The following is a 24,540-nucleotide window of genomic DNA, read 5'->3' on the forward strand; positions in this document are numbered from 1 at the left end:
GCCTTTTTTAAAATTTTATTGATGGTACTTGATCTTCATTGTCATACTTGTTTAAAATTGTCTTCCCTATTTCCTCATTAGGCATCTTGTAGCTATAGAAATGCTGTTATCTAAACATTATTCCAGAGTCTTGACATTTTAAACACACCTTGGAGTCATTTAAAATCAATAGATAGTAATTTTTCAAAACAGTTTATTCTTTAACTTCTCTCAATACAAGCTGTAAAATGTGTAAAATAAAGATAATAGAAGTAAAAGAGCAAATAAATGGGACTTGAGAATTTCATTTTCCTGATAAAATAATCATTATAATTCTACTATTAATATTTTAAAACAGCAACAACATGTTGAGTTGAACACACTAAAATTAGTAAAAAAAAATTCAATTTACACGACACACAGCGATGATGTTCAATGGATAGATTGGTCTTTCCTTGATTAAATAACAATCACCAGAAAAAATCTTTTAATATGTAGTAAACTTGAGAACATATTCCATTGGTAGCTGAAAGAAAGTTTAAAACTCCTTCTCAATTGTCAACCTAACAATTGATCAGGTGATTGCCATTTAATCAAAGGAAGACAAATGTTTTCCCATGAATATCACCATTGCATGCACTGTAATAGAAAATAAGGGAGGTGACATAAAAATGATACAATAGCCTAGTTCTTTTCACAGGTTATATAGTAATCAGAGACAATTAATTTATTTTCACATTGTCTTTTTACTTATCAGAGATATTTGTGTGTTATTTCATGAAACTACATTCATAAAAGAAACATGGAATTTTTTCAATAATATATTTACAGGCAATAAAGATGATTAACAAAATATCACTGTGCTTTCATTTATTTCTTTTTTTAGAAAGACAATGGTAAACATAATGTATCTGCAGATAACGTTCTTAAACTCTGGAATGACAGTTGATGTTTTAATATGATATAATTAAAACAAAAATCAAAAGAGTTACATAAACATTGTCACAGAATGTAAGTTGTCAATAGTTGAAGCATTATGCTGTAAAAAAAACAAAAAAAAAACCGAAAGAATTTTGAAATAAAAAAAAAACAAAAAGAAAAAACAACAATTTTCCTGGAACCATTAAATCTAGATTTCTTTCAAACAATGAGTGAAAACAATTATTAAGCATAAGTAATAACAAAGGAAGATAGAAACAAACAACTGGTGGGAGTTAAGGTTCATGAAAATAAACCCTGGATATTATGAGATAAAGGACATTTCACTACAGTATAAAAATCATTTTAAATACAAACCACAAGAGTTACTTCCTCACATGGAATTCTTAATACACTAAAACCATTTAACAATCGTAGAAGATGTTCATTGACTCCTCTCATAGGTATACCTAAATCAGCTTTATGTGCCTTAAATTTACAATATGAAGTACTAATCAAAGATCGTCAAAGAAAAAAATATCCTAATCCAACTTTACTGAGTCAATGCCATGAACTTTTATCCTCTAGGGTAAGAAAATTAACTTTGAAAAAGAAAACATTAAAAATGAAATATTGAACTTCCAGTGGAGTGAAAAATCACTAATTTTAATCTCTGCAAGATGTCATACATCACACATTATAAAAAAGTTAACTAAACAAAGTATAATCATGTGGTGATGATGCATTAAGAAGGTAAAAATGAAAAACACAATAGTTCATGTAGCACCAACAATCTACAACTGATTTTATAAAAGTAGATAGTCAGTCATGACATCATTATGTTATGTGACATCCTGATTTATAATCAACTCAACTCTGATGACTCTTTGTGAAATGTATGCCAAGTCATTTTTTTTAAATACGTAGATTACTTAATATATATATGAGTATTACATAAAGGAGAATATAATTTCTACAATAAACCCTAAAACAACTGTTTCATAGCATGTCCCTTCAGTGTCACTGATGACCTGTTTAGAACATTTCATTTAGTAACAGTATTTTTGATACAACATTCATTGTAGTGGAAAGCACAAATGTTATTCTTCAGGTCTTAATTTTTACAGAATTATTCAACAATTGCAAGAGCACACTCTGTGCCTAGATCCATGCATTGTAAATGCATAAAATCTGTGTACAATTGATCAAATTAGCCAAATTTCATGGACCAGATGCACTGGTAGGGTAAGCGTCCTCTGCTTTTCTAGAAACACCCACCGAGTTACTCATAAAAAGTCAAGTCCAGGGTAGACAAAAGAGGAAAGGAAAACCATGACACACTGAACAAATCAGTTTTTATGGTGCAGATGGACACAATGTAACAATCCATGAGTTCATGATGACGACCATAAATCTTCTGTAGTGAAGACTTCAATCTTGTAGCAACATAATCTTGTTCCAGAAGCCTATTTGAAGAAGTCTAGCGGGATGCAAAAAGTCCACTTAGTTACAGCAAGCTCTGACATAAGGTATGTATGTAGAAAATTCAATTAACTATTGACTGATAACAAATTTGAGATGTTTTAGTTGAGCAATAACTTGTAGAGTCAAATTTACGTAATTTTTTACCAAAAAAATGAAAAATCCCAATTTTGCATTATTTTTTGGTTATATAAATTCTGACTACGAAAATTGTCACAAGTCATCAAAAGGACCCCCAGAAATATCAACTGTGATAATACTTAACAGAAAATACCAAATAAGACAATTTTACAGGAGTATAAATACTCTAGGGTTTTTGACATTTCAAATTCATTAACTTTGTCACAAAACTTGCTACACATCTGAGGACCATGGGAAAATCATTTGAAAATATTTTGCAAGTGTATGTGCTTAAACTGAGCTTATAAAAAGAAAAAAACACCAATTGAGAATTATGGTGTTATAGTAGAGAATAAATCACCATCAATGATATGGACTAGATATCTATAATGCAAACAATAAATAGCATGTAAACAATTACTATAAATCAGATCCTAAAATATCTCTTTATGTCTATGGTTATCTAGCTGGGGTCTCAAATAGTCACAAATAATTGTTACAAAAAAAAAACTAACAGCAGTCTAATGACTATTCAAATGTATGTTCCATGTGATACATGATAGCCATTAATTAAACACAACACCAAGAGACAAGTGAGTAGCAGATAGCAATAAGCTGAGTATTTCTGAGATCCATCATTCACTGCAACTTCTCAACAGCTTTTACATCTGATTCAGCAATGAAATCCCCATGCTAAAATAAAATAAATCCTTAGTTTTGCTAAATTTGACAAGAATAAGTAAAACACATTGTAAGCATGGACCTTGATGGAAAAGCTCCCTTAAGTGTTTTAAAAACATTTATTCATTGTTTTATTACTTAAGTCTATATGATTTCTTACAGACGGCAATGAATAACAATCTAGATGGGATTTGATGAATGTTTCCTGATCTTTAGTTCTGACACTTTTACTTTACAAGAAACAAAATAAAACAAGAAGTGTTAAGTCATAACTTCTTGGTTTCTATTTGAAGATTACACATGTCTTAACATACAGTTAACAAAGCCAAATAATTCTACCCCCTACAAACAAAGTTTGGGCAGTATATAGGTTTCATCCTGTCTGTCCGTCTGTTTGTCCAGACTATTTTCTTTGCAGCTTGCAGCATTGTTATGAAATTTTGTGGGGTGTAATATAACCACATGGAGATGTGCACACAGTCAGGAATTTATTTTTCGACATAAATTGTAGAAATGACAGCTGTTGGACTTAGGTGTTTTTCAACAAAACTTGGTCTCGTGCATTGTCCACATCTCCTTCTCAACTTGCAGGATTGTTATGAAACTTAATGGGGTGTTCAATTACCATATTGGGCTGTGCAAATTGTCAGGAATTTATGTTTAAAGTAAATTTGCAGTCATATCCTGTCATTGTGTTTTCAACAAAAAAAAATAGTTATGATTGTGGTTTGGAATTGAGTGTTTTAGCAAAATTGTGTGCCAAAAGTGCCATAAAAATTGTGTACAATATGAATCGTGTCCACATTGGTCCCCAAATGTACAGGGTTCAACAGGCTGTGGGGGTATTAGTATAAGGTAGGGGCAATGACTAGTTGTAATCAAACTTATTTGTAAATCTTTATTTTGTCTCATAAATGTATTTTTCAAACTTGTAGCAACTAATTTTAATGATTTTCCAAAAATATTTAGTGAGGAATATTAATCGTTAACCATGCTTTAACTGGTAGTTGAACATAACAAAAACTGGGTTCCTGTCATTAAGTTTGTGTTTTACAGCCTTTAGTAGTGCATCATGATGATATCAGCACATTTAGATGGACTTAAAATACATTTATGATCTGGGGCTGTTTTCTGATTTTTGAGTTCTGGCAATGTTATTTTTAGCTAAGGAGAGTATAATTTGTTTCCTTCTATAAGCAGAGTGAATGTGCTTTAAAATGAGACAGACTTATGTAGAGTTTGATAAAAAATAGTACCGTAACTTGAGAGCTGAACAAAATTTTTTGAGGAACAGTGGCCACAAAAAAGATTTTTTAGGGGTAGGGCTCATTTCTTGGCCACTCACCACAGCAGAATTTATCCATAATGCTTTGTTTTACCTGAAACCTAACAAAAAATGATGTCTCTCATCACTCTCAGTATGTCAACCCCATGCCAAAAATTAAAAAAGTCCTCCTTTTTTCATATGAATGACCCTTCTAGGGACCCCTGACCTTCCACATTCAACTGTAATCAACCTTTTTTGGCATCAATTGCTTTTATAGGGTACATACAAGCTTTGGTTATATTGCACTTGTATTTTGTCTTAACCCAATGAGCCCCACATCCGGGAAAAAATGGAAAAAAAAACAACAAAAATTCAGCTTGGTAAGGTTTAAAATAGCATTGTTGTCCTAACCATAATCACAGAGTAAAACAGCATAAATTTTCAGTTAAAGTATGTACAATAGGATCTACATCTTCTGAAATTTAATTTAGGTTAAGAAAATCAAAAACTGTTTCACTGTAAACACACAATCAAAATTAAACTATATAATGCATGCCAAACCATATTAAAAAATGTACTCACCCTGTGTTTCATAAATGATAAAAATGTGTTCCAACATAAAGTCAGTGTACATACATATACAACTCTGTATTCTACTGGTAAAAATCTAAAGTTGATGTACTGTGCAGGGGGCCAAAAACACCAGTCTGCCTAAAGATTAGGTATGGTAATAAACATTACAATTATCCAAAAAGACAGGGTTGATAATGCAGTCTCATGTTGATATGCAGGCTGGTATGGAAAATGCAATGTAATACAGGAAATCTATGAATATTTACTCACATGTATCCATAGATAATTAGGTGCCATTTTTCTATGCTGTTCTTACCTCAATAATTTAATTTCAGATGTAACACGCTTTGTGATTGTATAAAAAAGTTTGTCCATCAGCTCCTAGACCAAACTTTGTTATGTGACTGTGACATCAACAACCCCCTTTTTGATGATTTACTTGTAAAAGTTTGATAATAAAATAAAATTATAAGGAATGGCTGCTATATTTTTCTGTCTATATAGCCTCAATGCACATAGTGCATACTTAAAAATAGCCAGCTAAACAGATATTTAGTGAGCATCACATGATTGAGGTTATTTCTTCATAGACCGTAACAAATATAACATTCATTTCTTAATTGACATACAATGACTGCATGAATACCAGGTTGTTTTGTCTCAACTTATACATGTACCTGTACTGTACCTACCATGTAGACGGGTAGAAAATTTTCTTTGACCTCTCCTATAGCACCTTTCAATCCTCTTCCTTCCATCATACCCATACCTGTTAAATAATAGGATACATACAAGTTAATGTATAGTCCTATGCCTTCCTTCCATCATATCCATACCTGTTAAATAATAGGATACATACAAGTTAATGTATAGTCCTATGCCTTCCTTCCATCATACCCATACCTGTTAAATAATAGAATACATACAAGTTAATGTATAGTCCTATGTCTTCCTTCCACCATATCCATACCTGTTAAATAATAGAATACATACAAGTTAATGTATAGTCCTATGCCTTCCTTCCATCATATCCATACCTGTTAAATAATAGAATACATACAAGTTAATGTATAGTCCTATGTCTTCCTTCCATCATATTCATACCTGTTAAATAATAGAATACATACAAGTTAATGTATAGTCCTATGCCTTCCTTCCATCATACCCATACCTGTTAAATAATAGAATACATACAAGTTAATGTATAGTCCTATGCCTTCCTTCCATCATATCCATACCTGTTAAATAATAAGATACATACAAGTTAATGTATAGTCCTATGCCTTCCTTCCATCATATCCATACCTGTTAAATAATAAGATACATACAAGTTAATGTATAGTCCTATGCCTTCCTTCCATCATATCCATACCTGTTAATTAATAGAATACATACAAGTTAATGTATAGTCCTATGTTGTCCACCTCATTTGATTTTGAAGTTGAACTTGAAAAATTAATTCTATTTTTTAAAAATGCCAAGGAAAAAAGGTCAGGACAACATAAAACTTATATGTATATGTTCACGGGTCATAATTCAGCCAAAAATCATTCCACCAAAAAAAATTTTTACACATGTAGATATTAGTTAATATTTTAATATGATATCTTTAAGAAAGTTAAGAAAACCAACATCGACTTTCAAGTCAAATGGTCACCCCTATATTTAGAACAAAAAAATAAAACAATCTGAACCTAGATCCATGCATTGCAGGTGCATAAAATCTGTGCACAATTGATCAAAGTTGCCAAATATAACTGAGAATGTGCACTTTAAAACCATAATTGTAATTTACTACAAAAATGTATGAATATTGTTAACATGTGACACAATTTTTTTGCCATGTGTAATAAACACTTTAATGTACCATATATTTAAATAGTATTACTGTAAAAAAAAAAGCTCTCATGAGATTCTGCAACAAAAATGAAATAGAATCCCAAGAAGTGGTGCGATAAAGGTTCAGATATGAGATACAGGGGTGCGATAATGGTTCAGATATGAGATACAGGGGTGTGATATAGTTTCAGATATGAGATACAGGGGTGCGATAACGGTTCAGATATGAGATACAGGGGTGTGATAAAAGTGTGTTGTCATAGTGTTTGATATGGGTTTAACATTTTAGAATTTATCAGATATTAAAAACTTGTAAATATATCATAAAGTTTTACACCAAAAATCAAGCCAATATGTCAAAGAATGTTTGACAAAAATCTGCACAGACAGACAGACAGACAGAACCTAAAATCATAGTCTCAAGGATCAACATATACTGTGAAAGTACTTTATTTTGTGGTTATCAATTATCATGGAATAGGGAAAAAACACAAGTTTGTGGATTCTTGAATTTGTGGTTTTAAGGTTTTAGATATACACATCAATGGAAATCTCCTTTTCCTTAGAAACCAAATTTCGTGGTTTGGCCTTCCTACAAAAATCACGAAAATTAGTTCCCCAAGAACAATAGTACTTTCACAGTAATGAACCAAATTTAAGATTACGTTACATCTAACTGCATATCTCATAAAGTCAATTCGTTTCTACGATTTTTCTTGTACCATGGATCTAAATGTATTTTTACTGTTATGCAATATAAAAGAAAAAACTCCCTTCTGTATCATGAAGGGTGTGAATTTGAATCATCTTCACATATCGTTTATAAAAAACTGCCATAAAAAATTGCAGCAACTTCAGAATTTACATGCATTTGTAAAAAAGAATAATTTCTCTTCATAGTTAAAGAGGAAAATGGCAATTAGAAGTGATAACAAATGTCTATGATGTACAGTGATGAACTCAAGGTGACTTAATGATTCCTTTATGTCCCCTTGTAGTATAAAAAGCAGTTAAGACTTAGAAAGATAAGGAAGTGCAGACTTTAAATACAAATCCTAGATATAGTCATTATTCTTCCACAGTTAGCATTATACGCAAGATAGTTGTAAACATGTTACAAATATGGTATTTTAGTTCTTTAGAAAATTATTACATAAGTTTTTGTACAATGCTATCAGATCCAGCAGTGTCTTATTTAACTGATAAAACAAATCATTTCAACAACACAGCTAGGAAACTTGTTATAAACAGAAGTAAAATAATAATTTCTAGAGAAAAATTATCAAAAGTTAAAATAAAAGGCTGCATGAGTAGACTTTTAAAGAAAGACATTATGTAAAAATGTAGGAGTGTTATAAAATCAAATTCTATGATAGATTTAGGTACAAATTCATCATTATCTGGAAATAAAGCTGTTCATTAAGTTACATTATATACACATTATAAAATGTTACTTAATATAGCTTGATGCCTCTAGAATTTCTTAAATAGTTTTTGATAATCTTAAATATGGTTCATTCTTAATGAACTCAGATATAATTCTAAGTTAAACCTCAAAGTTAAATTCATGGCATGATTAAGATCCAAAATTTGGCACAAATAGAAAAAGCTAGGCAAGAATGAGATAAATTAATTCCCTAAACAGAGCAGAAGTCCATGAGTTAAAGTCAAGCTTCTGAAATTTGTGAAAAACAGGGCATTAATGGGACATTAATTGATACCCCATCATGTAATGGTAAAAACTGGGGGATGGCAAAATGTTCAAAATAGCCCAACTTGAAAACGACATTCTGGATTTTGTTGAAAGCTGAACTTAACTTGTATTTCATGGTACTAAAAGAACAAATATGCAAAGTTCATTCATCTGTTCTCAAGTTTATCTGGACTGACAGATGGGTGGACCTGCACAAAATTTTTTTAAGGGTGTTGCTTAATACATTGTACCTCACCATTTCAGAAATTAAAAAATACACTTCACGCTTATATTCTAAAGTAAATCACAATGAATGACTTGCTTGTCTCTTTTAACATAAAAAAAATAATAAAAACTGAATGTATGATCTCTGTTTTTCTAATAAATGTTAAAATCAAGTTAAGTGAAATGGTTTATACCTTAAACTGGGGAGGATATTAAAGGTTTTTCCTCCTTCAATCTTAAGCATGTCAATCAAGATGTCCTTGAAAATAATTGATGTTTAAAGTTAAGGATCAATTTTCAGTGAGAACTTGTCGAATCTAAAAAAGCCACAGACATAAACCTATAAATGAAATTTAGTGCTGAAAGGAAGAGTCTCAGAAACTGTCTTTATAATAAAAAAATGTCTTGATCGACTGATAAATCATTCGCTTCATAAATCACCAATGTAATCACAGAATCATGTTCAGTTGCTTGTAAAATGGAAACTGGTTGATTGGATTTGATTGGGGACACATATAAAATCATGTGTGTGTGTGTAGTCTAGTACAAGTCAAATTCATGTAATTCCTTTTATATCACTAAATATTAAGGTAAAGAAAGTGTACAAAGTCATTTGTCAAAACTTCTGGACAAAAATAATTAAAAACAATTTTGATACATGCTTAAAGAACATATTGTGGTATATGTGACCTATACTGACCCCCAACTACTATCAAGGACTCTCTAAAGTTCATGCATTTATTCATAGCCAATTATTTTATTTGTCAGTTTCTGAACCTGTATATTGAACAAAGATTGTCCTCTCATGCTTTCCGTATACAATACAAAGTACACAGTTAGATGGACAGACAGAGTGATTTCTATATACCTTTCAAACTTTTTCCCAGAGTATAAGCTTAAGCATACTCTCCTGGAGAGAAATTTTTCAGCTAATCCTGCAATTTGATTTAGTCAGCTTGACAGGGGATATGTGCATATATTCCTGTGGAAGACCCTGTGATATGAAAGCTGATAATAAATTTATTGCTTTCATGAAATAGTAATTTAAATAAGTATCTAATCATATCTATATAGGAGGTCTATATCTCAGGGGAATATGGAAAACAGACAGGAAATGTAAGCCATAATCCACTACAAAGATCCTGACTAACATATATATGTTTAGCAATGAGCTATAAACATAACAAAAACAATAATATTACTCAATTTCTTTATACATGTAGATTACTTCCATTTAAGTTATATTCATGTACAGAAAACATAATAAAAAAGCCATCTTTATATTTCTTGAAGGGTAAAAGGAGAAACAGTGAAGACACAGCCATAATTCTTTCCAACATAGTAAGGAAACACTCAGCACTTTGAAACTCTACTTTACTATTTGTAAAGTCAAATTTCTGTATAGAGAACATTTTCCACTTTATTTGGGTCAAATAAACTTGAAAAGAACTACAAATTACATGTAGCAATTTACGCGAAGAAAATTCCAAGTGTCATATATTTTAACATTCTATTGAATTTTCAATTGCATAAATGAAGTGAATATACTTTATTGCATAAAGACCAAAGGGATTGGACAAAAGTTATTTCATCTTATAAAGTCCCCAAAATGCATAAATTAGATACAATGTAGGAATCAAATGATTAATTTGATTAATTCCAACACAAGGAACCTTTAAGGTCATGTTGGTTTGATTGCATTTTAACATTTTAATCTGCATGAACTTGGCGGAATCATACAAAGACTTGTACTAAAATTCATGCATCCAATTTCTGATTGGTCTAGTAGTTTCAGAGGAGTAGAGTTTTGAAAGAAATAACATTAAAAATAGGAAAAAAATATGGAAACATGACTCCAAACATGGCTTAACAGATTGTAAAGCAAAAATTTGAACAGTGATAGATTTCATCATGCTGAACACTTTTACCTAAGTCAGAATTTTTCAAAACCTAACGGTTTCTGAGATACATGCAAAAAAACTTCTGTCCGACTCCTATGTTCTATTTTTAGTAATAATGGTCATGTTTTTTTTTTTTGATGGATCAAAAAGACCCACATCAGTTCTATGCAGAGTACCCCAAGAAACATTCATACCAAGTTTGGTTCTGCTTGCTCCTGTAGTTTCAGAAGAAAAGAGTTTTGAAAAGTTATTAAGGACGGCAGATGATGACGATGAGAGACGCCAAGTGATGGCAATAGCTCACATAACCTATAGCCAGTGAGCTAAAAATAAACCTATTTGATTTCTTCAAAAGTGCAATAGCTTATATTAAATGTATTATCTTACCAAAGAAAAAAGAAGAGCAGAATATAGGTCCAGCAACAAACTGATCAGCTAGAATCTTCTTGAATACCATCTTGTTTCCAACTCCTTTTATTATCTTATCGATAACAACATTATACCACAGATGTGTCAGAGGTCCTAAAGAGATTCCCATCATAAACATCCTACCTGAAATTTACAATGAACTATAAAATCATGAAGTAAGTGAGAAAAAGCATTAGTGAGTGTAATCTCAACAATAATCATGACATTAGAAGTTTGCTTATTCACTCTATCATAGAACCATTATGTACACCCAATATCCCATTACCAGAGATAGATCTCATCATGCTGATCACTTTTGTCCACATCAGAATTTGGTTAAACGTAACAGTTTTGGAGATATATGCAAAATAAACTTCTGTCTGACCCCTATATTCTATTTTTAGTAACAGCAGCCATGTTTTTCAAAGGATAAAAAATCCCCATTTTAGTTCTAGAATATCCTAAGGAACATTCATACTAAACTTCTGTCTGACTCCTAATCATTACTATAACTATGGTACTAGTAACATGTGCATCAAATAAAGATTCTAAAGGAGGGATATTGAACTAACCCATAAATAGACCAGTATGACAAAGGTTAAAAGTTCACTATTCCATCTAACATATTCTAGTTTTCAAAATAGAAACAAATAAAAAGGTAAAACTATAATATTTGGATTTTCATAAACAATAACTATTTCAGTGATGATTAACCCAAAGCAGACTTTCATAGTCCTGATTATGAGGAACTATTCATCGATCATTCTATCTGACACATGGTTTTATGATAAGAGCAAAAAAAAACCACCAACAAGCCCTTCAACTATTTTTAGGCTTCATTTCCCTAATTTCAATTCTTTTGAGACATCAATGTATAAGACATGAAATATTCTTATTTTTACACTTTAAATATAACAACATCTAAATAAGGCTAAAACTAACACCTACACCTTTGAATTACAGATATGTATTTATTTAATCTTTTTTTCTTTTTCTAGTACAATCATTGTTATTTATACAGTAATTATTTGATTTTTCATGGTAGTTCAACTTAGTTCTTATTGCCGCAATAACCAATTTTGTAGATTACTATGATGTAAGTGAATATCTTTCTAAGTCTTATGTCCTCGAACCAGATTATAAAAGCCATATATCAAATGGTTAAAGGGCAAAATATGGAGTTTTTTTAATTTTGTAACATCAAATTAGAAATAATCATATTCTACCAGCTATGAATCAAATGCACCTCCAAGAGGCTGAGAAGACAGGAAACAGTTCCCTAATACTTGAATGCTCAATTTCAATTAAACAACTCATCATTTTATTATTTATAAGAAAGTTATATGATCATGGTGATTTTGTCTCATTAAACTGAACAACCCTGCAGTTTAGGAAATAATTATTTCAAGTCTTTCAATCAGATTACCAATTTAAACAGGTTCACAATTAATTCTAAAGCTTTACAAAATTATAACAGAATCTCAAATACAAGTTGTTTTCATTTTTGTTCTTTAGATAGAGCATTATCCTACTAGCTGTTAGTTATTATATCATTAGTTACCACTAGGTGTGTGTGGCATAGAAACAAATTACTCTAATTTTATTATGTTGGTGGTCTGTTTTTTTTTATTTTTGGGTCTTTTGGGTACTAATACTACATTCTCACAGCACTATGAATTAAGAACTTTTAAAACGTCATAGTAAATCATCAAGAAATAGTTAGAAGGTACACACAGATAAAATTACAAATTGATGAAAAAAACACAGGCGTTAGACGGTTGATAGTAACATCAATAACAATCAAATTGACAATGGACAAATACTAATGAGTTTTATCTTGAAGGATTTCTTAGATTACAGAATATCAGTAAAAGTTCCTCAACCTGAGTACTTCTTTAGATTTAAAAATGGGAGATGTGGTATGATTGCCAATGAAATACAAAAAGTAGTCATCCACCTAATACAAACCAATGAACAATTTAAATTGGACAGGGTCACAACATGATGGGCAAAACCCATACCATAAAGCAAGCCATAAAAGGCTCCGAAATAAAGATGTGAAACTATACATAAAAGACGAAATACCTAATCTATAGAAAAAAAAACTAAAACGAATAACAATGAACATAAAAAACAACAACTACTGGACTACAGGTTCCTGGCTTGGGTCAGGCACATAAAGTTTGTGGCAGGTTACACATGTTTTTTAGTGCTAAACCCTTCCCCTAACCTGGGACAACGGTGGGAGAAAACTACATTAGATCTAACTACAGTGAGACCTGTCCAAACCCTCCCCCTAACCTGGGACAACGGTGGGAGAATACTACAATAGAACTAACTACAGTGAGACCTTCCAAACCCTCCCCCTAACCTGGGACACTGGTGGGAGAAAACTACATTAGAACTAACTACAGTGAAACCTGTCCAAACCCTCCCCCTAACCTGGGACAACGGTGGGAGAATACTACAATAGAACTAACTACAGTGAGACCTGTCCAAACCCTCCCCCTAACCTGGGACAACGGTGGGAGAATACTACAATAGAACTAACTACAGTGAGACCTGTCCAAACCCTCCCCCTAACCTGGGACAACGGTGGGAGAATACTACAATAGAACTAACTACAGTGAGACCTGTCCAAACCCTCCCCCTAACCTGGGACAACGGTGGGAGAATACTACAATAGAACTAACTACAGTGAGACCTGTCCAAACCCTCCCCCTAACCTGGGACAATGGTGGTAGAATACTACAATAGTATACAGTTATTAAATGGGTTGGATGCAATAGACCAAAATATTTGTCCTGAGGTACTGAGAATGATCAAGTGTTCTATTGCACGAGGCCAAAATGAAAAATAGAACATAGGGGTCAGACAGTAGTTTTTCACATATATCTCCAAAACCTTTAGATTCAGCCAAATTTTGACGAGGTAACATTGTTCAACATGATGAGATCTATCTGAGGTTAAATTTTCATTTTAATCTGTTAAGCCATGTTGGAGTTATTGCCCTTTTTCTATGTTTCCTTTGCTATTTTTAATGTTATTTCTTTCAAAAATCATGTCCTCTGACAATACTTGACCAATTCCAACCAAACTTGGTATGAATGTTCCTTGGGTTATCGTGCATAGAACTGATGTGGGGATTTTCAATCTGTCGAAAAAATGGCCACCATTACTAAAAACAGAACAAAGAGGTCAGACAGTAGTTTTTCACATATATCTCCTAAACTATTAGATTTAGCAAAATTATTTCTATAGCTGAAATGACCCTTATCATAAGGCTTTTAAAAGTCATCAGGGATCGAAGTTGTCAGGTGACTCCTTGAAAGATGAATTTTTACAGTTTTCTGCTAATATCTTGAAAACTATAATAGATAGGAAGAAACTTTCTATCACTGAAATCATCCTTATGATAGTCCTACCAAAGTCTTCTTGAGTCAAAATTGTTGGACAACTTGTTAAATTTATTGCCCTTGAATTACAAACTTTAACCAGGTGAGCGATTCAGGTTCTTGGGAGCCTCTTGTTTACTTTAACATCTGTATGGTTTGGATATGTGATTGTTTTACCGAGGTTCAAAATACACTGAATGGATATATCTGAACTTTAAAAAATGTCTGATTTAGACAGGTCATCGGATTATTCAGGGTTCAGTTTGGACAGGTTTCACTCTGTACGAAAATCTGTCTAAATCGTATTTAACTCTTGAGATCAATACAGAGCACAATAGGACAAAAGGCAACAGGCTGTCTCTACCTCAGAAGAGTTCTCCCTTTTTCTTTAAGCTAGTTCAAAATCCAAAAGCAACTGACAAGCATTGTAACCTAGTTTTCTCAGACAAAAGTATCAATAAAAACAAGTCCAATAGGATAAAGTGAAAACATATCATGAAATGTCTAAGAAAAACAAGGTCTTCATGCAAATGCCAAGATAAAAAGTATAGGCAGGATGTAGGATGAAATGTAATAGAGTTAATTAATTTTTAATTTATTAATAAGAGAGTCAAATATTAAAACCAATAAAAACATAATTCAAAGATTTAACAAGATATGTGAAGATAACCTTTACAGATAAATTTATTCAAATATTATTTTCTAGAATAAAGGCTACAAATTACTAATTCCACTTCCCATAGGCTTCTATGCTAATTTCACAATATTCAATAGCTTCTCTGGACTTTACCTTAACTTTAACCTGCAGAGAACTATATATCAGCATGATTCTACACATGTCAGCTCACAATCCTCAGAACAGCATGTGAGGTTAGCAGACTTGCAGTGCAGTGCTGGTCACCAGAAGTGAAGGGTCTATAAATAGCTTGGGAAATCCCAGTGTTTTCACAAGATAGGAGTATATTTAGTAATCATTATGGAGATTAGACTTCAGATCACAAGAAGCAAAATGCACCTACAAAATATACAGAAATGTTTTTCCTTTCAGGAACTGTTTCAATTTTTAAAATAAAATGAGAATTTTTTTCACAGTACTATGAGGAACATGGGGTAATTTCTGCGTAGGACTATTTTTGCGTATGTTCCAAATGCTCATTGGTTGAATTGGTGGTCTGTAACCTAAAAGGATTTTGTTTAAACTTTTGAGCTTTATTTATTACATTTCCATAAAAACAGGAATGTGAAATCCCATTTTTAATAAAGTTAAGACAAGTATAACCAATCTAAAGCATTAAATCCTTATATTTTTGAAAGAATTTAGTAAAACCATTTACCTCTCCCTCTAAAAAAAAAAGTTAAATGTGTAAGAATATGGTTTAAAAACGTAGGATTAAAAATGTAGCCTGACTTGATATTTATTGTTCTTAATAGGTGTTAGTCACCAATACAAAATCTGTTTCATTGTATATAATGCATGTAAAACAACAAAATGCTTCATGCATTTACTTTGGAAAACAAAGTACAAAGGGACTTAACTCCAACAAATACAAATGTATTTTTGATGCACAATCCTTACTACTTACAAATTGGTGTTACTTATCAACCTTATAACATCTGTGGGGACTTTAAACCAAAATTTGGTGATTAGTTTAGGTAAACTTGTTCATGCAAACAGGTTTTGATTTTAGTTTATATTAGTATGAAGTTTTTTTCAATTTTGTGTACAATCAATTACCTAAATCTGGTGTGTTTTTTTTCTCACTTTTAAAAATGCTTGATGAAATCAGGTTTCAAAAAAAAAAAAACATGCCATTCCTAGTTCTGAGTCAAACACAAACTTAACAGAGCTATCATTTGCATACAAGAGTTTCACAAAAGTATACATTTCAGCTGCATGGAAAATTGTGCAGATATGCTTAGCCTCTCAACTCTTGTGGCTCAATACAGTAGAAAAAAAGAACAAATTATGCTGAAATGCAACAAATGCACCAGTGTATACTTAAATGGTTATACATATAAATATCTCACCTGTTCTATGCCAATTTATTTTTACGCCTCCATCTCCATCTTTCTTTCTTTCCATAAATCTCTGTTCTATATTTTGTGTGATGATGTCTCCAGTTCCCAGTAAACAGCCACATGTTATCGTATTGGTCACAACAAGATATTTGGAAAACACCTTTTTAATCATCTGTGCCATCTTGTGTCTTTTGATTCTAATATTTTGTGTCCAGATAAAGTTGGTTACATGTTATCTTTATCTTGGGTCTACAAATTCAGAAGATAAGAAATATTACATTAACTTATATACTCTTATCAACCTCTGTCATTACAAGTAAAGGGTCAGAACAAAAGTTTGGTATTTTTGGTTTGACTTCCTTTAATTTCTGCAGCCAATGATGGAAAAATATTATTCATCTCTAGAGAGTTTTGAGTTCTCATATGCTGATGATCAAAATACAAAGGAGCATGGCTATCATAAACATATTTTTAAAAGCTATTTGTAACTGATCATACATGTAATTTGTTTTCTTTGATATGCATTTTTTATTTATGTCATTTATTGTTGATAATATCAAAATATAAGCTGTGTAATCCCAAAAGCGGCAGAAACTGTCTAAGAAATAGTTAAAAACTTAAAGTCCTGATTGCACGTTGCAACCATGACATCTAAAACAGATGATGGGAGAAGTTGAATCCTATTCAGAGAAGCAGAATCTACAATTTTAGCTCAGTTACTGGTACAAGCCTCATTATTAAAAATAAGAAAATTAATTTCTTTTGATGTGAGAAATTTTATAATCAATTTGCTATCATTGTAGATTCTAAATACTGTTTTAGTAAGAGAGACTATAACATATTCCACACCAAACTGTTTCTCTTATCAAAGTGGTCATAAGTCAGTACATTTATTAGCAATGTTGCAAAATTTGAATTTATGGATGTTGCATGGTGGTGTACACAGTCATTAACTTAATTATTTCGTGGTAACATGAAACTTAAAGTGCTCCTTCTGGATCTGGCTGACACGAGGTCATATGTACAAGTACATATCTCTAAAATTCAAAGTATTTAAGAGTTATCAAGTTAAGTGTTATGATTGTAGGCCAGCAAAGAAACTTTGCTACCATTTGATTTTTGTTTCTATTGGGGGGCTAGGACCAAATTTAAAATAATACGGCAAGATAGTAAATACATGCAAAATATTTTTCAAGCACTAATTACAATAAAACAATTGAATTCAAATTCAAAAACTTAACATGAAGTGAGTTCGTTTGTCATTCTAACTATATTATAGATACTAAAATAAGTATTTTAATGTATTATATCATGTCTTAAGGGAAATCATTACTGGAAAATGTTACAGAAAACAATAGTGTCCTTGGAACATTAGGTAACGTTCAACAGATGAAGCAGTTTTGTATGTTTAAAAAATCGATATTCAGATATTCTCATGATACAATAGTTCAATAAAGACTTATACTCTTACTTTCACTAATTTGGTCGAAGAACTTCTCTAAATCATTCAATCAAAATGCATTCAGATACTGTTAAATCAAGTCCAATCTTCAGTTTATTCTACATTTTTGTTACCCCCTTGCCCTTTTTGCATAACCTACAGCAATGGTAAGGACCTAAGTGGCCATGAGGAATGAACTTGACCTTTTTTTCTCAATGAATTATGTACAAGTATAGCATGTACATGCACAATGTATGTATAGGTCTCTTTAACATCATGATATAACATAAAACCCAAAGCACAATCCCATAAAAGTCTCATAAAAAATAAATATTTTTAAAACATTAAATATCTAAATAACACATTTTGTATATGTACATGTACAATACAAATATCTGGATTGGATAATTCAGTTTGTTAGACATACATAGACATAGCATATTATCATTCACATTGTGTACCATAAATCATCTCTGAAATAAGGCTGGTTACCCAGATAAGAATCCAAATTCGTTCAAAAATGGCACAAAAATGATTAATCCACATCAGTAGTCAAAGTATAGGGTATAATTTTTCTGTTCAATATGACACACTAGACTTCTGACTGGAGAGTTTATCTTCTTGGGAACATTGAAAGAATAAGTTTTAATTAAAGCAGTTTATTCTTTATCATATATTACCATTTCAAAACGATAAACAGATACATGTTCTTCATTATTCCAAATTTCCCAGCAAGTTGCCTGTTTTCCCAATAAAAGAGAGAATGGGATAGTTTTGAATAAAAAGCTTTGTCAAGCGCAGCATTGTATAACCACAGCCAGTTGAACAGTTGCTTGGGGTAAGTGTTGACATAATATTTGCTTTTGACACACTACAACAAAGAGCTTACACAACAACTGGTTTGAATACATATTGTATAAAATTTAGAAATTCAATTTAAGTAAAAATTTGGCAAAAAAAAATTATCTATAGTACACCATCTGTGAAATAATATACAGTACAATGTTGGATAGACACAATGGCCATTGCATGTTTTTGACACCTTCTTGGTGTTACAACTGGTTGCTAAAGTCTCAAGCTCAGTTTTCCCCTTGATAAAAGTTGTCCCTGCTAAAGTCTCAAGCTCAGTTTCCCCCTTGATAAAAGTTGTCCCTGCTAAAGTCTCAAGCTCAGTTTCCCCCTTGATAAAAGTTGTCCCTGCTAAAGTCTCAAGCTCACTTTTCCCCTTGATAAAAGTTGTCTCTGCTAAAGTCTCAAGCTCAATTTTCCCCATGACAACAGTTGTCTCTGCTAAAGTCTCAAGCTCAGTTTTCCCCATGATAAAAGTTGTCCCAAATTTTTATCATTTTGTTTTAGTTTTAGTTTCCTTTATTTTTTTAATGTTGTTTCAGTGTTCCTCTTATCATTGTTATCGCCTCATGAATTTCTTACATTGTCCTTCCTCAGCTATGTACATTGCTCACTGAGAGTAATACACATTGTAAACTTATCACTTTCCTTCATGGGATTTGGCTGATGTTTTTACACAAGTAATTCCAGCCAAAATTTCAAAATATTCTAGATCATTCAAATTTAATCTAAAAAAGTTCAGTTGGTGGAAGTATTAACTGGAAAGGTGTTTTCAGAAAACAGGTTACAGAGACTGGTTCATAGTTACATTGAAGACAGCAGGAGACCTCAAAGGGGTGAAAAAATGCATTTTCTTTTTACTGAAAATTGACTTTAAAATTTTTGTACAACTCAGTATTAAAGAAAGGGCTAGAAACCTGCTAAATCGATGAAATATAGATATTGAACAAATTTTTAGACTATATGGCAAAGCTGTAAGGCCTCCAGATATAGCAGTCAGTACATTCAGGACACCCTTTGAGGATTTCTTTTTGGTCCTAAACCAAGTCAGAAAATTATTAGTTTTGTTGCAGTAAGCCTTTCAGGTCAAATTAGCCAAAATAAAGTACAAAATGTAATGGACAGCTATCAATTATCAAAAGGAATTACTATTGATTGATAAATAAACGATTAAAGCTAAAAATATCATATGTTATTAAGATTAAATTTTAATTATTATTTTTTTTTTATCATTTTCATCATAAACTGTAGCCAGGTTTTCTTAGATTAACACTTTAAACGCATTAATTTAAAGTCTGTAAAAAAAAGTGCAAGGTTTTAATACTTCTTTTCACAATTTTTACCTTTTCGTTTGGAATACCTGTACCAAGTCATGACCATTGCAGTGCAAGATGTTCCAGTGGTGTAATATCTATTCTGTCAGATTTATTTTGGATTTGATTAATGTTCGGTAATTTTGTTGTTACCCTTTTTTACCTTGAAAATACAATGAAAAAACAAAACTTTTGGTTTAATATCATATTAAACATTTTTGTTTAAAAAATTCGGTTTAATTGTGAAACAAATGTATTTTACAACAGCCCAGATACATTGTACTCTATAATTATATACTGTATATACATGTACTGTAGGTTAGGAAATGTGTAATAAATACATGTATCTTTATTTAACAATAATTCATCTATACAATAATGACTGGGTTAAGGGTGTATCTTTCATGTTTAATTCCCAATAGCATTTTAAAATAATACAACAAACAAGACCTAAAAATGTGAAAAACTTGTATTCTGTTATAGAATCTCAAGAGGTTAAATATTAAATAGAAAGGGAAACTGGTTGCATTTAATGTTTCTATATATATTACCCATTGCAGGGAGTATTGCCCAACCTAGGTAAGCCCTGGTTTTCTACCTGGGAAAACTGGACAGGGAATAATACTTTGCCAACCCTGTTAGTATGCAATGTTTACTATTTGCTAATCCCTAAACACTTGATTATGTTCATTCTACATAAAATGTTGTATTTAAAGTTGAGAATGTGAACATACTCATGTATTGAAATTCAATTACTACTCAAATAACTGATTTGCAAATGATTGCTACTTTGTGTAATCCTTGTCCATCTCTACTTCAAATGACAAATATTATTAGTTCATCCTTAAAAGTTCATCAAGACCAAAGCACTCATGTGACACTGTTTTAAACAGTTTAATTGATTGTTGACTTAAATATATAGATGAAGGGAAGTTAACAGATGTTTTATTTATAGACCTGAGTTAAGCGATTGATATGATTAACCATTTTGTATTCTTGCATAAACTTAAAATGTTTGGTGTTTGTGAAAATAGTTTGAAATGGTTTAATTCATATTTGTCTAACAGAGAGAAATGTGTTCGGTGGAATGGTATTTTATCAGAGCCAAGTATTACTATAGGTGTTCCTCAAGGATCTATCCTTGGACCCTTGTTTTTTATATTATTTATCAATGACTATCCAGATTGTTTAGTTCATTCAAATGCAACTATTTATGCAGATGATAAATCACGAGATCATTTAGATGTTGCTGATAAATGTATAAATGTAATTGAGATAAAATTAAAAGAAGACAATGAAAACTCTATTCAACTGATGAAGTGTAACAAACTTACAATGAATCTTAATAAGACTCAGCACATGCTTCTTGGCACAAAGCAGAAACTATCTAAATGTAGAAAAATATGTATTAACATAGATTATATTGTACTAGAAACTGTTGAAAATTCTATTGATTGTAATTTATCTTGGTCTTACTATATTGATATTTTAACTAATAAAATTTCAAAGAAAATTGGTGTGCTAAAGCATCTTAGAAGTTTCATGTCTACTGAAGCTCTACTTAAAGTATACAACTCTATTATTTTCCAACATTTTAATTATTATTGTACTGTACGGTCCAATTCAAAAAGTGTAAACAATGTAAATAAATTATTTAAATTACAAAAAGGGCTTCAAATATCAATTTAAATGTGCATTATGTTATGACACCATCACATATATTATTTGACAATTGAGGTGGATGCCAATGCCTGATTATTTTATATATAGAAAAAGCTATACTAGTGTTTAAGTCTTTGAATCAAATAACACCTGAGTACTTGTAAGGTTACAGACCACCAATTCAACCAATGAGCATTTGGAACGTGTACAAAAATAGTCCTACAGAGAAAGTATCCCCTGTTCCTCATAGTGCTGTGAAAAAAGTTCTCATTTTATTTTAAAAATTTAAACAGTTTCTGAAAGGAAAAACATTTCTGTACATTTTATAGGTGCATTTTGCTTTCTGTGATGTGAAGTCTAATCTACACAATGATTTCTAAATATACCCCTATCTTGTGAAAACACTGGGATTTTCCATGCTACATGTATTTATAGACCCTTCACTTCCAGTGACCAGTACTGCACTGCAAGTCTGCTAACAGTGCATGCCATTCTGAGGATTGTGAGCTGACATATGTAGAATCATGCTGATGTATAGTCCTCTGCAGGTTAAAGTTAAGGTTAAGTCCAGAGAAGCCATTGAATATTGTGAAATTAGCATAGAAGTCTATGGGAAGTGGAATTAGTGGTTTCTAGCCTATATGTTTTTAAATTTGTTCATCAAATAAATTCTAGAAATACTAGACAGAGTGAAAGTAATATGTTATTTATGCGAAGAGCCGAACTGAATATTTTAAACGATCATTCACTGTATCAGGTAATGTATTACGGAACAATATGCAAACAAATATTAGAAATTGTACAACAACTGAGAGTTTCAAAAAAGCATATCTAGAAAATTATTTTAGAAATGTCACTGCTAATATGTAATACATTAATATGTGCAGTAATTATCTTTTCCTTTATGTCCTTTAATGTGTTACTTTTAATTGCATTTTATTCCTTATGTTGTATACTATGTACATATACAATGTATTAAGGACCATATTGTAAACTAGTTCACAGACTAAATATTCTATTGTTTAAATTAAGGAAAATATTATAATTATTATTATTATAAATGATCCTGAAATTATTTTTCACATTTTTTACATTTATTTATACTTCAGTGATTATAGCAATTTCGTAACGATTCTTGCACAAGAATAATACACCACTGAAGGAGGTGAAAATGACTGCAATATCAACTGGTTCCTGCAAACTTATGGGCAGAAAAAGCATCAATATCCGTTTAAGGAGCTTGAATACAGTACATTACCAGCTTCATTTTTGTTTACTTGGTAAATGCAATTGAGGACCACACCAATCTAGGAAAACTAACCTAGTTTTGATGATTAAATACAAATCAAATAGAGCTTTTTCTAAGATAGAAAATTCAACCCAAAGACATTTTGGACCATGACAACCCACAATTCCTTACCAAAGCTGGAGATTTGGCCCATACATATTTCAGACCATGACAATAGGAGAATGCATAAGGACAATAAAAACTGTATATCATTACACGTTTTACCATTTACAAAAAATAGACTTAGGTGCTTGAATTCCTATGTTTCTTTGGAAGCGTTTGATGTTTCACCTTCCTCATATTAAATAAGTTATTTCATTATAGTTAAAGACATATTTAACATCTAGGCAAAACACCCCAAGGTAAATGAGGGTGTACTCATGATGTAGGCAAAACCTCTTGGTAACATTGTTTTCATACTGAACTCCCCTTCAAGAAAATGAATGATGTTACAATGTTAAATTACACTGTTTCTCTGATATCAAAGAGTCATTCAAAACAAATTGACAAGCGTGAATGTCGTGTACAAGAACATTTATGTATTACAAGGTCGTGATTACCTACAATTATATTGCATATGTACACAACAGAGTACAGCCACAGCTAATGCAATATAAACCAAAAAAAGACTCACCATTTATTGCTGTATAATGTAAAAGTACTTTAACTCGTTTTCATGAAGATTGCATCAGTAATCTAGCTATAATCACTTGAAAGTTCTGATGCAAAAACCAGCCGATCGAGAATAGAGGACATTGATTGGGAAGGGGATAGAAACGATAACACGTACGGGCGAAATAGGTGACAAGTCGTACCAAATTTACTCGTGCTCTATTTAATTACTCTGGAGAGGCTAATGTTGATCACAAAACGTCTTATCTAGTTTTTTTTATTCTCCTGTTTAGTGGGCTATTACTTTAAATTTCATCTGTGTAACTCGAATCACATATTACCGTGTATATACTGGTCGTTTGGTCTGCGAGATCTTGTCAGAGTAGTCATCAGTCTCGACTTTTTGTTACACCATAATTTTGTAATCAAAGATACCATTCCTGATATCATGCACCATTGAAAACTACTCAGATTTTATATAACTAAAAACTTTATTATACTAGATTATTATAAAAAAATATTTGCACCATAGATTATTTTTCGTTAAATATCACGAACAAGTAGTATTTTCCTTTATCAGGGTCACCTAGAGGGGGAGAGTGCTAAAGTCATTGTTTAATACTGCATGAGTTTGCTTATTGCACGTCTACATGTATTGATACCATCATCTAAAGAATATATCGTTGAAAGACTTATTTCAAGAAAGACAGAGAAAAATAGGGTATTTCATACGTTTACATGTTTTAAATAAACATACAAAATAATTCACTTATGGAGTAGTCATGTTATGCAGAGAGATGACCCCATACAACGTTTGTCATGAGCAGCTGAGGGTTATTTTTATTATTTTTTCTTTATCCTTTTATTGTTATTCT

At 31.5% G+C, this 24,540-nt stretch overlaps 1 protein-coding gene across 3 annotated transcripts; it reads right to left on the minus strand.

Annotated features, from left to right (window-relative positions):
• Positions 1–176: 176 nt before the first annotated feature.
• Positions 177–23,823, minus strand: LOC148629462 (mpv17-like protein 2). 3 transcript variants are annotated; one of them, XM_088551573.1, is made up of 8 exons: positions 23,688–23,822; positions 21,438–21,490; positions 20,134–20,266; positions 16,510–16,749; positions 11,066–11,230; positions 5,713–5,789; positions 5,030–5,158; positions 177–3,192 (listed from the first exon to the last, which is right to left on the minus strand). In XM_088551573.1, the coding sequence occupies exons 4-8, from the start codon at positions 16,679–16,681 to the stop codon at positions 3,139–3,141; spliced, it is 597 nt and encodes a 198-aa protein (XP_088407699.1). In that variant the 5' UTR covers positions 16,682–16,749; positions 20,134–20,266; positions 21,438–21,490; positions 23,688–23,822; the 3' UTR covers positions 177–3,138. The 3 variants fall into 3 exon arrangements, with proteins under 3 accessions (XP_088407699.1, XP_088407706.1, XP_088407693.1); XM_088551580.1 differs by lacking the exon at positions 20,134–20,266; XM_088551567.1 differs by lacking the exons at positions 20,134–20,266; positions 21,438–21,490 and having other exon boundaries at positions 23,688–23,823.
• Positions 23,824–24,540: the final 717 nt, after the last annotated feature.

This window comes from Perna viridis, chromosome 1, assembly GCF_037379345.1.
Source record: "Perna viridis isolate PV_CMFRI_1.1 ecotype Kerala chromosome 1, ASM3737934v1, whole genome shotgun sequence".
Lineage (NCBI taxonomy): Eukaryota > Metazoa > Mollusca > Bivalvia > Mytilida > Mytilidae > Perna > Perna viridis.